This window comes from Melospiza melodia, chromosome 28 (assembly GCF_035770615.1).
Source record: "Melospiza melodia melodia isolate bMelMel2 chromosome 28, bMelMel2.pri, whole genome shotgun sequence".
Classification (NCBI taxonomy): domain Eukaryota; kingdom Metazoa; phylum Chordata; class Aves; order Passeriformes; family Passerellidae; genus Melospiza; species Melospiza melodia.
Genome location: NC_086221.1, coordinates 7380808 through 7395430, shown reverse-complemented (window position 1 = coordinate 7395430; position 14623 = coordinate 7380808). Strand labels below are relative to the sequence as shown.

At 51.1% G+C, this 14623-nt stretch overlaps 1 protein-coding gene across 1 annotated transcript; it reads left to right on the top strand.

The window, feature by feature from the left end:
* Window positions 1-10138: 10138 nt before the first annotated feature.
* On the top strand, window positions 10139-13756 carry MLN (motilin). Its single transcript, XM_063178046.1, has 4 exons — window positions 10139-10255; window positions 11524-11640; window positions 12769-12871; window positions 13631-13756. Exons 1-4 carry the CDS (start codon window positions 10139-10141, stop codon window positions 13636-13638), a joined length of 345 nt encoding a protein of 114 aa, XP_063034116.1. The 3' UTR covers window positions 13639-13756.
* Window positions 13757-14623: the final 867 nt, after the last annotated feature.

Sequence of the window (14623 nt, the reverse complement as noted above, 5' to 3'; positions counted from 1 at the left end):
TCTGGGCTCTCTGGGGCAGTTGCCAGGGATCTCTGTCTAGCTCTCTCCTTTGCCTGGCATGGGGCAGGTGTTTGACTGCAAAGTCAGAGAGGCAAAGGAAAGGATTTCCCAAATTCCTGAGATTTGTGTGTCCATGGCACCCCTCCCCACCCTGCAGTGTCCACTTGAGGCTGGCTGGGCAGCCAGGAAAGGGGGTTCAAGCACACAGAAATAATCCAGCTCTTTTATTTTTAATTTGTAAATCTCATTTGAAGTGGAATCCTGTTACTCCCGAGGGCCTTGTTGTGGCTGCTCATGGGTTTCCACAGCGATGCTGTGAACGTGCTGCTTTGTTTTGTCATAACTGGGTCAATTTATTTTTTTTTTTTCTTTCTAATACAAGCCCTTAGTTTTCTCAGTGGAAGCCTGGAGCCTGCTGTGACACGGGCAGCTGGGTTATAATCTTATGGGAATCTGTAGGGGGCTGAGTGAATGTGTATCTGGGGGCCTGAGTTAACTTATGTATTGTATGTATGGCAGTTGAAGATCTCTCTATTGTATTAGTGACCCCGCCCTGGTTCTAGTTATTGTAAATGGGCTGCAGCTGTGATGTCCTTGATTGGGCAGCAGCTGTAGCCCATGGAAAGAGCTGAGATAAAAGGGGGCGGGGTGGTCAGGGAGAGCCTGGGAGAGGAGCCCTGACCGAGAAGCAACAACACCACTGCTGAGAAGATCTACTATGAGAAAACCATCAAGAGAAGGTACGAGACTCAGGAAATATAATTATGCAACAATGTGAATGCAACAGTACAGCAATGTAAATGCAACATTCTGGTGACCCCGACGTGATTCGAACATGCAGCCAAGGAAAGAAGGTATGGAATCCCCCGGACAGCTGCGAGCTGTGGCAGCCAGAGAGCTGGGACAGAAGATAGGACAGCAGAGAGCTGGGACTGAAGATAGGATAGCTGCGAGCTGTGGCAGCCAGAGAGCTGGGACAGAAGAAAGGACAGCAGAGAGCTGGGACTCGAGAAGTAAAGACAGCTGCGAGCTGTGGCAGCCAGAGAGCTGGGACAGAAGAAAGGACAGCCGAGAGCTGAGACTCCAGAAGAAAGGACAGCCGAGAGCTGGGACTGTAAAGTATGTATTCAGGACAGCTGAGAGCTGGGACTCTAAAATATAGAACATCTAGGGATTTGTGTGTGTGTTTAAAGACAGCTGCGAGCTGTAGCAGCTTGAGAGCTAAAATAAATATGTGTATTGTAGTTATAAAGTTGCTAGAAGTAAAAAAGAAAAAAAAAAGAAGAAAAAAAAAGAAAAAAAAAAGAAAAAAGAGAAAAAAAAGAGAGAAAAAAGAAAAAAAAAAGAGAAAAAAAAGAGAGAAAAAAGAAAAAAAAGAGAAAAAAAAGAGAAAAAAAAAAGAAGAAAAAAAAAGAAAAAGAAAAAAAAAAAGAAAAAAAAAGAAAAAGAAAAAAAAAAGAAAAAGAAAAAAAAGGAAAAAAAAAAAAAAAAAAAGAAAAAGAAAAAAAGAGGAGGATATGTATATATTCTATGTATGTATTCAAGACAGCTGCGAGCTGTGGCAGCCTGAGAGCTGGGACTACAGAAGTAAAGACAGCTGCGAGCTGTGGCAGCCTGAGAGCTGGGACAGAAGTAAAGACAGCTGCGAGCTGTGGCAGCCTGAGAGCTGGGACTACAGAAGTAAAGACAGCTGCGAGCTGTGGCAGCCTGAGAGCTGGGACAGATATGTATATTGTAACTGTAAAATTGGTAAAAGTAAAGGGGGAAATGTAGGGGGCTGAGTGAATGTGTATCTGGGGGCCTGAGTTAACTTATGTATTGTATGTATGGCAGTTGAAGATCTCTCTATTGTATTAGTGACCCCGCCCTGGTTCTAGTTATTGTAAATGGGCTGCAGCTGTGATGTCCTTGATTGGGCAGCAGCTGTAGCCCATGGAAAGAGCTGAGATAAAAGGGGGCGGGGTGGTCAGGGAGAGCCTGGGAGAGGAGCCCTGACCGAGAAGCAACAACACCACTGCTGAGAAGATCTACTATGAGAAAACCATCAAGAGAAGGTACGAGACTCAGGAAATATAATTATGCAACAATGTGAATGCAACAGTACAGCAATGTAAATGCAACATTCTGGTGACCCCGACGTGATTCGAACATGCAGCCAAGGAAAGAAGGTATGGAATCCCCCGGACAGCTGCGAGCTGTGGCAGCCAGAGAGCTGGGACAGAAGATAGGACAGCAGAGAGCTGGGACTGAAGATAGGATAGCTGCGAGCTGTGGCAGCCAGAGAGCTGGGACAGAAGAAAGGACAGCAGAGAGCTGGGACTCGAGAAGTAAAGACAGCTGCGAGCTGTGGCAGCCAGAGAGCTGGGACAGAAGAAAGGACAGCCGAGAGCTGAGACTCCAGAAGAAAGGACAGCCGAGAGCTGGGACTGTAAAGTATGTATTCAGGACAGCTGAGAGCTGGGACTCTAAAATATAGAACATCTAGGGATTTGTGTGTGTGTTTAAAGACAGCTGCGAGCTGTAGCAGCTTGAGAGCTAAAATAAATATGTGTATTGTAGTTATAAAGTTGCTAGAAGTAAAAAAGAAAAAAAAAAGAAGAAAAAAAAAGAAAAAAAAAAGAAAAAAGAGAAAAAAAAGAGAGAAAAAAGAAAAAAAAAAGAGAAAAAAAAAGAGAGAAAAAAGAAAAAAAAGAGAAAAAAAAGAGAAAAAAAAAAGAAGAAAAAAAAAAGAAAAAGAAAAAAAAAAAGAAAAAAAAAGAAAAAGAAAAAAAAAAGAAAAAGAAAAAAAAGGAAAAAAAAAAAAAAAAAAAAAGAAAAAGAAAAAAAGAGGAGGATATGTATATATTCTATGTATGTATTCAAGACAGCTGCGAGCTGTGGCAGCCTGAGAGCTGGGACTACAGAAGTAAAGACAGCTGCGAGCTGTGGCAGCCTGAGAGCTGGGACAGAAGTAAAGACAGCTGCGAGCTGTGGCAGCCTGAGAGCTGGGACTACAGAAGTAAAGACAGCTGCGAGCTGTGGCAGCCTGAGAGCTGGGACAGATATGTATATTGTAACTGTAAAATTGGTAAAAGTAAAGGGGGAAATGTAGGGGGCTGAGTGAATGTGTATCTGGGGGCCTGAGTTAACTTATGTATTGTATGTATGGCAGTTGAAGATCTCTCTATTGTATTAGTGACCCCGCCCTGGTTCTAGTTATTGTAAATGGGCTGCAGCTGTGATGTCCTTGATTGGGCAGCAGCTGTAGCCCATGGAAAGAGCTGAGATAAAAGGGGGCGGGGTGGTCAGGGAGAGCCTGGGAGAGGAGCCCTGACCGAGAAGCAACAACACCACTGCTGAGAAGATCTACTATGAGAAAACCATCAAGAGAAGGTACGAGACTCAGGAAATATAATTATGCAACAATGTGAATGCAACAGTACAGCAATGTAAATGCAACAGGAATCAGCACGGAGGAAATTTGGGGGTTGCCTGCTTGTTTCCTCTTTCCAGCAGGGCTGTTCCCTGCTGCCTGGCTGGGCTGACTCCTCGCCCCAACATCCCCAGGAACAGCCAGACTGGTGTCCCAGCTCCCAGAAGATCCACATCCTGGCACTGTCTGTCCCCCAGCCAGGTGCAGAGCCCCATTCCTGCCTCCTGCCCCATTCCAGCTCCTCTCGGTGGTGGCTGCGTGTCCTGCGCCATGATTACCATGATTCATTCTTGCTGTCCCTGCTTTAAAGCCTTTTAGGGATTTGCTCCAGACCAAATGTGTCCATCCTCTCCCCGTGCCCTTCATCCTGTAATTGGATTCATTTCCTCCATCCAGCCCAGGCTGGGCTGCTCCCCATCCCTTTATGTAACAGCTCTGGCTCTGGCTGTGCTTGACCCACAGCCACTGACAGCAGCGCAGGGTTTGCTGCATGTTGAATCCCATATTGACCCTTTTTTGGGGCAATTTGCTCCCTTTTCCCTCTCCCATGGGCTGTGGGCTCTCTCCAGGCTCTGTGTGGCTCCATCCCAGCACGTGCAGCTCCTGCTCCAGGGAACAATAAACCAAAGAGCCCCGTGCAGGGGAGCACAGGCAGGGTTGTCTGGAGAAATGATGCATTTTCCCACCCCTTTCATTAATATTTATTCTTCTTAATTCCCAATCTTTACTGTTTAGCCCTCTAAAGCCTTTGTGGTTGAGAGGCTTTCGCTGAGGTTGCTATTCCGCGCCGAAGCAAAACATCCACGGATTAAAGGGGCATTTTCTCAAAAGTGAGCCCTGTGCTGGGATCAGGCCTGGCTGCACAGGCCCCGAGGCTCTGCAGATCTTTCTGCTGCTGTCACAATTCTCCATTCTGGTTTTCCCACATCCCAGCTGGGATGGATGTGCTGCTGCTCCTCTCCCAGCCTCTCCTGGGATTCCTCGCCCAGGAGCTCACTGACCTGCCACATGAGGCTCTTTTTCACCCTGAGTTCTGCCTCCTTGTTCCTCCCAGGATGAATTGGTGCCTTGAGAGCCAGAACCCTTCTCCTCTGTGGCAGATAAATGGCCACTGATTGCTGAGAGGTGCTGGGATGAGCAGGGAGAGTCCAGTGAGAGCACCAATAAATCCTGGGAATTTGGCATCATCCAGTCTTGGGAAATCTGCTGGCAGCTGGCACTGCTGAGCACAATGATGCTGGACCCCTTCTGTCTCCCCTTTTCTTTCTTCCCATCCTTTAATTCTCCCCCCAATTGTTTTCCCTGCTCTTCTTTCCCTCTCTTTTTTCCCCCTCCTCTTCTTTCCCCACAATTGTTTTCCCTGCCCTTCTTTCCCTCATCTTTTCTTTCTTTTCCTCCTCTTCTTCCTTCTGCTTGTTTACCCTGCTCTTCTTTCCCCCTTCTTCTGTTTCTTTCCCTCCTTTTATCCACCCCCTGCTTGTTTTCCCTGCTCTTCTTTCCCTCTCTTTTTTCCCTTCCTTTTCTTTCTCCCCAGTTGTTTTCCCTGCCCTTCTTTCCCTCTTCTTCTTTCTCTCCCTCCTTTTCTCCCCCTCCAGTTGTTTTCCCTGCCCCTTTTCCCCTCAAAAGCCCCCCAAAAACCATCTGGGGGTTTTTTCTGGTGCCTTGGTGGTGATGCTTGCAGAGCTCAACCTGATCCACTGGTGTTGGAGACGGGAACAGGGCAGGGGAAGGAGGGAATGAGGCAATGAAAGGTCAGAGGGTGCCTGGAGTGTGGAAAAGCTGAACTCCTCCTCACCAAAGTGAACAAACATCCCCTGGGAGCAGGGCAGGGATCTCTTTGGCTGAAATCTGAGTGATTTCCCTGGCTCTGAGCTCTCCCATCGCCTGCCTGGGGTCACAGCACCCCAAAAGAACAGTGGGGTGCCCAGGGATGTCACCCAGCCCCAAGGGACAAACCAGTCACATCCCCTCCCTGGGTGTGAGGCTGCATTTTGTACCATTCCTAAAAATATTCCTGATCCCTCAAGTGAAAACCGGGTGGCTCGGATTTGAAAACCAAAATGGGAACAGCTGAGCTGCATCCATGGTGTTTTCTCACCTCCTCTCCCTTCTCTCTTCACTCCTTCCACATCGGGGAGAGGGTGGCAAAGGAGTGACCAAAAATGTAGAGAAACCAGGCAATGAAACATTTTTCTCCTGTTTATTTCTTTCCTTATTTGAGCAGAGAGAAAGTTTTTATAAGCCCAGACATTTATTTTATTAGAAAAAGGGATTTTTAATTTTTTTTTTATCCCAGTGAAAGAGGATTGTTATGCTTTTGGTCAGTGCCTGTCCCCTCCAGCCCTTGTAGAGAAGCCAAACCCACCCAGGCTCTGTCCAGAAAACCATTTTCCCCCTCTTTTGCTCTTTCATGGAAAGCTGAGGCAACAGGCAGCATTTCCCCAGTTTTGGGGTGCACAGGTCACCTCAGAGCTGGTTTCCAGAGAGGTTTGGGGGTGCTGCTGGCACGAGCAGCTCGTTCTGCCCCTTGTTCCTTGGCACTACCACTGCTGCCAGGCCCAGTGGGCTGCACTCCACTGCCAGTTTCCTGGGAAAACGACTCCCAGTTATGCCAAATGTTTAACTTTCAGAACAAGCAGAACTGCACTCAAACCCATCCTGCACATCGTGTTTCTGCTGCCTCTAACCTCTGCTGCCGCTTGGCACCGCAGCCCAAAGGGGAGTTTCGGGGGCTGCAGGCTGCAAACTGTGCCAGGGATGCAGCAGGATGGAATTTTGGAATTACAGCGCTGGCAGGGAGGCCTCCAGCTGGGATTTTTTGTTTTCATTTATCCTTGTTTTGCAGCCAGGATGTGCCAAAAGCTGCATTTATGGACTGGGCCGAGCCAGAGGCAGGAGGTGCCTGTTGCTCCCACCTGCCCTGGCACTCCCAGACCTGGAGTCAGATCCTTTATTTTCAGCTCCACGATTCCTTCCTGTCGGAGCACTCTTGCATAATTAAGAGGTGAAGCTGGCAGGCTGCACGCAGCTAATACAGATATGATTAATTTCCATCCCTCTGCTTGATTTGGAAGGTTGTCCTTCCCCAGGCTCCGTCCCAGATGGATGGAAAGCGGCCAGACAGACGCGTCTTGGAGGGACAGAGGGACAAGACACGGGGAAGTTCAGTGCTTGGGAAAAGTGACCTTTCTTGGTAACTCATTTGTCATTTCCCAGCACCATCTGCTGACTCTTCAGCTGCATCCATCACGACCATGTGAAGAAAAGCACTGGAAAAGTCAATTCAAACGGGAATGGGATGGGGTCTGTGCAAATTGTTTAGGGAAGGGAGGTGTCACCCCACATTCTGTGGGTGACATCCTTTCCATCACCCCCAGCCACATTCCCAGGGAGGTTTCCAGGGAGCAAAGCTGAGCTGGAGCCTCTGGGAGCTTTGTGATAAGCTGGGGAGGATGCCCGGGGATCCGGGAAGCACCTGAGTGCTGGACACGAGGCCTTTCAGGAGGGCTGTGTCCCAAATCGAGCGCTATTGACAGCTGGGACAGCAGCAGCTCCCTGTGACACCCGTGTGCCCGCGTCCTATTGACTGCCTGCCATGGGGCCAGGTGACAAATGCCATTCCCAGGTGACAAACAGCATTCCCAGGTGACAAATGCCACTCCCAGGTAACAAAGGGCATTCCCAGGTGACAAATGCCATTCCCAGGTGACAAATGCCATTCCCAGGTGACAAACAGCATTCCCAAGTGACAAACGCCATTCCCAGGTGACAAACAGCATTCCCAGGTAACAAACGCCATTCCCAGGTAACAAACAGCATTCCCAGGTGACAAACAGCATTCCCAAGTGACAAATGCCATTCCCAGGTGACAAACGCCATTCCCAGGTAACAAACAGCATTCCCAGGTGACAAACAGCATTCCCAGGTGACAAATGCCATTCCCAGGTGACAAACGCCATTCCCAGGTAACTAACAGCATTCCCAAGTGACAAACGCCATTCCCAGGTGACAAATGCCATTCCCAGGTGACAAACGCCATTCCCAGGTGACCAATGCCATTCCCAGGTAACAAACGCCATTCCCAGGTGACAAATGCCACTCCCAGGTGACCAATGCCATTCCTGGCTGGGCAATGGCCGTTCCCGGTATCCCTCCCCGGGCGGGCAGGAATGCTCCCCGCTCTCCCAGCCCATGGAGCCCCTGGATGCAGGAGGATTTCATGGATTCCCAGCTCGTTTTTCCCTCCTGCTCCTCGCCTGGCTGCTCCCAGAGTCCCTCAGGAGCAGCTCCAGGATGTGCCTGGCCTGATCCCAAAGCCTCTGGCACCAGCTCCTGGCGGATGGTCCTGGGGGAGCGTGGATGAGTTGTTGCACAATTCCCTCCCTCTCTCAGCACCTCGTTTGTCTGGAGAGGGATGACAGTGCAGGATTTGTGTTCCCGAGGGGGATCGGTGCGCCAGGCTCAGTGAGGATGGGAGAAGGAGCCACTTGAAGACTCCAAGTGGCAATTTTGATATTATTGTGATTTGCAATTACAGTAGAAATATAATTGACACAGGTGTCATTGTAGTGCTGGGACATTCACCAACTAAAATACTCATTCTGCAGGCTCGGTGTCTAGAAACACAAGCCAGGAGAGAGGAATTTCTCTAAATTAGAGATGGAGAAACGGAGGCAGCAGCTGATCTGTCTCAGCTGTGGGACCACCAGGAGCAGCTGAAGAACGTGGGCAGGGAGCAGAGGGGATCTGCCTGGAAACGGGAAACTCAGAAACCTCCAGTGCAGATAGCATTCCCTGCCTGGGAAAGGCGTTTCCATGCAGGCCAGGCAGCTGGACAGGGTCACAGGTGAGTGACTGCAGTGCCTGGATGGGTTTATAAAGGGAGGAGAAGCAGCAGGAGCACCCAGGTGTGACAGGAGGGAGAAGAGCTCTGACCCCCAGTGTCCCGTGGCTGCACCCCCAGGTAGGTCTGGGCACCTCTTGGCCACAGCAGAGCCAGCTCTGAGGAGGAGGAGGGAACAAAATCAATGCTGAAACAATGGGGAATGCTTTTCCTTTATCCCCACCTCAGCAGCACCAATTCCAGCAGCTCCTGCCTCCTGTGGGCACCTGGCAGACACTGGGCACTGCCACGGAGCTGTGGGGAGCCCCTGGTGCCCTCTGAGCAGGCAGAAAATGACTCTCAGACAGGTCCCAGTGCCAGGAATGGCTGGATTTTTGGGGAGACAGCTCAGTAGTGAATATCCTGTCCTGTCACTGTGCCAGCTGCCCACCCCTCCTGCCCCCAGGCTGGCACTTGTCCGGGTTTTGAGGGGTGTCCCAGCCCTGTGTGCCCACAGTGCTGATGCTGAACTCGGGATCCTCCTGCTTTTTTCTTTTCCCTGTGGAGCTGGGAAGCAAATCCACCAAGTGCTCTCTGCTGGAGAGGTGCTGAGCTGGAGATCTCGGGGCTGGAATGCAGGTCCTGCTTGCCAAGCAAGGCAGGGCTCTCAGTAGGGCTGTTTCTCAGTGGAGAGGTCTGTGTGGGTGTTTTTTCCTGGGAGAAGAGGGAGAGAGAATCAATTCCCAAAGGGATTAGCCAAGAAGAGATGAAGGAAGTGACTGGGTGTATTTTCTTTGTATTCAGCAGGATTTTATTTATTTATATATTTACTGCAGTGATAGAACAAATGAAAAAGCACCAAAGATTGATGTTGCTGAGGCTGCATTGCAAGGGCAGAGCCGGAGAATTCCTGCTTGGATCCCTGCAGGAAACAGGGCTGGGACACCCTGGGATGTGCCAGGGCTGGAGGTGGCTCTGGTGGCCCAGTCTGGGTGGGCAGGGGGAGATGGCACCAGCGCAGTGCCCAGGGAAGGGACAGGAGAGGGTGTGACTGACAGGTGCTGTGGAAAGGGAATATTTATTAACTTCCACTGGCCCTTGGTTCAATACCAGCTGATATTTATGGGAAATCTAATTCAGGAGTCAAATCTAACTTAACAATGTCTTCTCAATAATGTCCAAACCAAGGGGTTGCTGAAACTAATTAAGGATCAGGCTCCAATCAGGTGGAGAAGTTAAGCTGTAGGACCAGACTTCATTAAGTCTGTCCAGAGAGAATATTTTAATATTTAAAGAGAACATTCAATGTTTACATAAGTCCTTTCCTGAGGTGAAGTCACATTTAGATCACTTCAGAGGTGGTTTTTAAAGCCCTTTATTCCAGGCTCAGACAGAAAACGCCTTTCCCATTTCCCTTGCACTCAATGAGGCTTCTTGAGAGATCCAGTCCACCCAGGAAGGTTTTCGGTGGTGAGGCAAATCAAAACAAAAATTTAAAAACCAGCTGTTTGAAGGATTTTCTCTTTGCAGCACCTCTGTCTGCCATGCTGGGATTGATGGGTTTGCTCTGGATGTGATCAGGTCTTAAACCAGCACAGCTGCAGGGCTGGGGCTCCAGAGCTCAGGGGGGCTCGAGCAGTCCTGAAGGGCTGGGCTTGAAATCCCTGCAGATGTTTCTCAAGAACAAATCTGTTTACACAAACAGCTTTGAGAAGAGAATTGTCAGTCAAGGCACTTCTACTCTCAGTCAAAGCACTTCTGTTCTCAGCTCGGGAGCAACTGGAAGAGTAAATATCCCTCAGGTGGGCTGGGTTGCAGCTGGTGGAGAGCCAAAGGTTTTTGTCACACCTCCCTCTCCACTCCTGTCCTGCTGTCTCCTTTCCTGTGCTGTCCAGGCTCTCAGGATGGTTTCGAGGAAGGTGGTGGCCAGTTTGCTGCTGGTGTCCCTGCTGTCCGTGCTGGCTGAGCAGACCCAAGGCTTCATGCCCTTTTTCACCCAGAGTGACTTCCAGAAAATGCAGGTAACCCCTCTGGAATGAATAAACCAGGATAGATTTCTCCCGCCCTCATCCCCCGAACTGCAGCGCACACCAACAACAGGAGACACTGTGATACCCTCCTCCCAAAATCCACGGCTTTGGGGGGAGGCAGAGGGGATTTTTAAGGTGCGAGATAGAAAGGGAGAGCCTGGACCCCCTACCAAAGGTCAGCCACACCTGTGGGGGTGTCACCTGCGGTCCCTGCGGGTCCTTTCCCTTTGCTGGTGCTGGAATTCTTCCAGAGCAGCTGCATCAGCTCAGTGATGGCTCTTTTGTTGTAACAAATAATTAACCATCCCCCGGCTGGTTGTCACCTCTGGGACGTGCCGAGAGAACGTTTTTTCCTTTTGAAGTGAAACAAATACCGTTGAAAGGTGTCAGGCAGGCTCGGAGACGGCAGCTTCTGAAACGCAGCCCCAGCCAGCTTCCCCCGCACTGCCGAGCCCCTGGATGCCGGGAGAAATCCCGATCCCAACACCTCCCCCTGGGTAACAATGGCTGTTTGTGGGGAGCACAGGCGTTCTGCAAAGTCCTTGGCGAGGATGGGGACACACATGGGCTGTGTTTGTACCCCATGGCATTGTAGCTCCGTGTGTGCCAGGGATTGGGGTTTTCTGGGGGAACAAAGGGGAAATCTGTCCCCAAAGGCTGTCCCTGCCCCGCCTGTGCTCACACACTGCACACTGAGCATGGCCTGTGCCACATTTGATGTGTCCTGGTGTGTCTGTCATATTCCAAAGCACCTCTGGCTTTTTCCAGAGGGTCCTAAATGCAACTGAATAAATGGGGATGGGCTGACATTACAGACCTGCAGAAAGGCTGGAGAAACGTGACCTCTGCACATGCAGGGCACTACACGTGCAGGGCTGGGCTCAGTTTCCTTGCAGGGCTCCAGCACAGACCTGGCCAGGTTCTGGGACAGCTGGGGAAGGTCCCAGAGCTGTCAGCTCCCATGGAAAGGTCCCAGTGCTGTCAGCTCCCATGTCCTCCTGACAGGGTTCCCCCACCAGACGTGGCTCCCGTTTACTGCAGACCTTCACACCGTGCCCCGTAACCTGACCTCGCCCCCAGCACTGCTGGATTTCAGTCCCCAAAGGTCACTCAGGCCACAGCTGATGGGCCCTTCCACCACCTCACTGGTTCTGTGCCCAGCACTGTGGATTCCTGGCTGCTGGGACAGCACAGAGTGGCTTTGCTGCTGCTCCCAGCATCACCAACTGCCCCCTCTGCTCTCTGCCCCAAAACTGCAGGAAAAGGAGAGGAACAAGGCAGGGCAGAAGAAATCCCTGAGCTCGCTGCAGCAGCTGGAGGAGGAAGGTTTCTCTGAGCAATCTGGTGTGGATGTCAATGCAGCCAAGACCCTCCAGGTATGTGGAGCCATTGGGCTCTGAGAAGCCCACGAGGACATGCAGGGGACAAGGAGTCCAAGAGATGTCCTCTGCCTGCTTACATCAGAGAGAAGTTTTAGCTCCACCCTAAATTATCTTGGTCCTTCAGCAGCCAGGTCACCCCTGAGACCCAACAGCCTCTCCCTGAGGAAGATGAGAACAGCTCGAGGTCTCTGCCAGGCAGTGAAGCCCAGCCAGGTGCAAGGCAGGAACTCCCAGTTCTGCTTCAGCTCCTGCTTGGTGTCACCTCTGTCCCCACAGTTCTGTGCACTGGAGAGGCCTTATGTAAAAACTTGGGCTCTGAGTCTGTGCACAGAGCAGAAAATGGGCAATTTTAGGGATTGAAGTGCCAGGCTAAGCCCTCAAAGGCAGACTTACCTGGTGAGCCAAGTCTGAAAATTGTGCTTTGCCATTTGAGCACAGCAAACTGTTTCCTGTGTGGGCAGTCACTCCTGCAGGGAGCTCAGCCACTCTCTGCCAGCAAGAGGAGGGTGCAGATCCCCCCAAACAGGGACAGACCCTGTGGGACAGACAGCAGGACCAGCCAGGCTGGGATTTGGCCAAGGCCCAGCTCAATGTGCAGCTCCTCCTGCACTTGTGATGCACCAGCACTCAGTAACAGGATTTGAACAGCAAAATGCCCAGTTCAAAGTGTGAAATCCCCAGCACATCCCCGAGCTGGCCAGCACCAGAACAGAGCTCTTTGCTTCAGGCACAGCTGGCTCCAGGTCCAGCGGGCTGGAGCAGGACCACAGCTCGTCCTCAGCTGTTGCTAGGGCAGGAGCTCTGCAGGCTCCGGCTGGAAGGGTCGATGTGCCACACAGTGGAGGATTAGAAGGTTCAGAAATTATTTTCTTTGCATCCCTGCTGCCAGGAGGTGCCTTTATCTGGATTTCTGAGCCAGCCCACGGGTTATGCAACAGCGCTCTGAACAACTCAAGAGTGTGTTGCCTTCAAAATGTTGCTTTTCCCCATATGAGGCTCATCCTCTTCCCTCCAAATCCTAAACCCTCCACTAACTCGATCCAAGTGGGGTCAAAGCACCCCAACCTCCCTCCCTCTGCTCCCCTCACCTTTTTCTTCTGACTTCTCTGGTTTCCTCCACAGCAAGCCCTTCCTGTCAGAGCTTGGCTCACCCCAAGGCAGCTGGAAAAATACCAAGATGTCCTGGAGAAACTGCTGGCAGAGCTGTTACAGGACACCCCAGATGGTACTGTCAGAGGGTTGATTTCTGCCTTGGGAATTCTGCCTTTCCTTCTTCTCACCAGCTCATCAGCACAGAGATATTTATATTCCCCAGAAGGGTTTTTGTGTCGTGTTTGCTCACTTTGTGGAGCCCTCAGATCCCAACCACTCCCGTGTGCACCCTTTTGGGAAGGTTATTTCCTTCCTAAAGTGCTGCCCAGAGCTGATATTGACTGGAAGCAGCAGCACAACCCTTCCCAGCAGCTCTGTTTGCCACCTCCCTGCTCCTCCTCCTCCTCCCAAAAAGTCCTCAGTCTCCAGGGAACAATTTCCAGCAGAGCTTATAACAGCAGCCGTACCTGCGAGGCAGCTCAGCATGTGCAGCCAGCTTGGAACACCTCTCTGCCTGCACGGGGGCTTAACACTGACACTTAATTACACTGCAATTTGCTGCAAATCCTCCCTTTCCTTTGGGAGACCGTGTGTGGGAATTGCAGCAGCAAATATCCAGGGGCAGGCTGTTGTGCTGCTCTTCCTCCTGCAGGTTGAGGGGTGGTGGGATGGGGCTGTCCCTGAGCCTTTGCCTTTTCTGGGATGTTTAAGGCCAGGAAAGGGGGTCCTGCTCTCCCTGTGGGATTGCTCTGCTCTGCCTGTGCTCACCCCAGTTTGCCTCTGAGCTTTCAGCTGGGGAGCTGAGGAGGAGGAAACAACGCATAAATCTGGCATTCATTCAGTCTTTCCTGAGCTTTAAGGACACTTGTGCTTGTCTCTCTTTTCTGTTTAGCTGACTGATATCTGCAGGATCAGAAGAGAGAGTGATGGAGCTGCTCAAGCTGAAAGACTCCACTTATGTAAACGAAATTTGTGAGAGAGATTAACAAAATCTGAGGTGAGATAATAAATGTGCAACGTAATTAAAAGGAGGATTTGTGTCTTCTGTCCTGCAAGCCTCTCTAACAGATGGGGAGTGCCCAGTGTGGGAAAGAAGAGAGAGGAAAGGCTCCAGGTTCTGGGGAACATCCCTGTTTTCCTGAGCACTGCTCTGAGAGTCCTGTGAGGAGCTGAGGGAGCTGGGAAAGGTTTAGAGAGAATCCTGAGGGAGCTGGGAAGGGTTTGGAGACTCCTAAGGGGGCTGGGAAGGGTTTGGAAAGTCCTGAGGGAGCTGGGCAGGGGCTCAGCCTGGAGCAAAGGAGGCTCAGGGGGAATTTCTGGCTCTGCACAACTCCTGCCAGGAGGGCACAGCCGGGGGGGATTTGGGATCTTATCCCAGGGAACAGGGACAGGAGGAGAGGGAACGGCCTCAGGCTGGGCTGGGGAGGCTCAGGTTGGACATGAGCAGGAATTTCCTCATGGAAAGGGCTGGAAGGGGCTGCCCAGGGGGGTTTGGAGCACCCATCCCTGGAGGCGGCACCTGGAGGTGGCACTGAGTGCTCAGGGTGGGCACAGGTTGGACTCGATGATCCTGGAGGGATTTTCTGACCTCAAGGATTCTGTGATTCTGTGAAAGTGTGTGTCAGAGCCTGAGGAATCAATCTTTGAGGAGTTTAAGTCTTATCCCTCCCTTTTAACCATAAGGGAAACCGAGGCAAACCTTTACCAGACCTCCTGGCCGAACTGGTGACACAAGGGGGGACCTGTGTGTCCCTAACTCAGTTCCCTGCTCCAGGAGGGTGCTCTGGCACATTCCCACACTGCTGGAGAATGCAGGAGCCCTGATGGGCAGCCTCTCCCAGTGCCCAAACCCCTCCTGTCAGCCTGGTGCTGTAAATCCACCAGC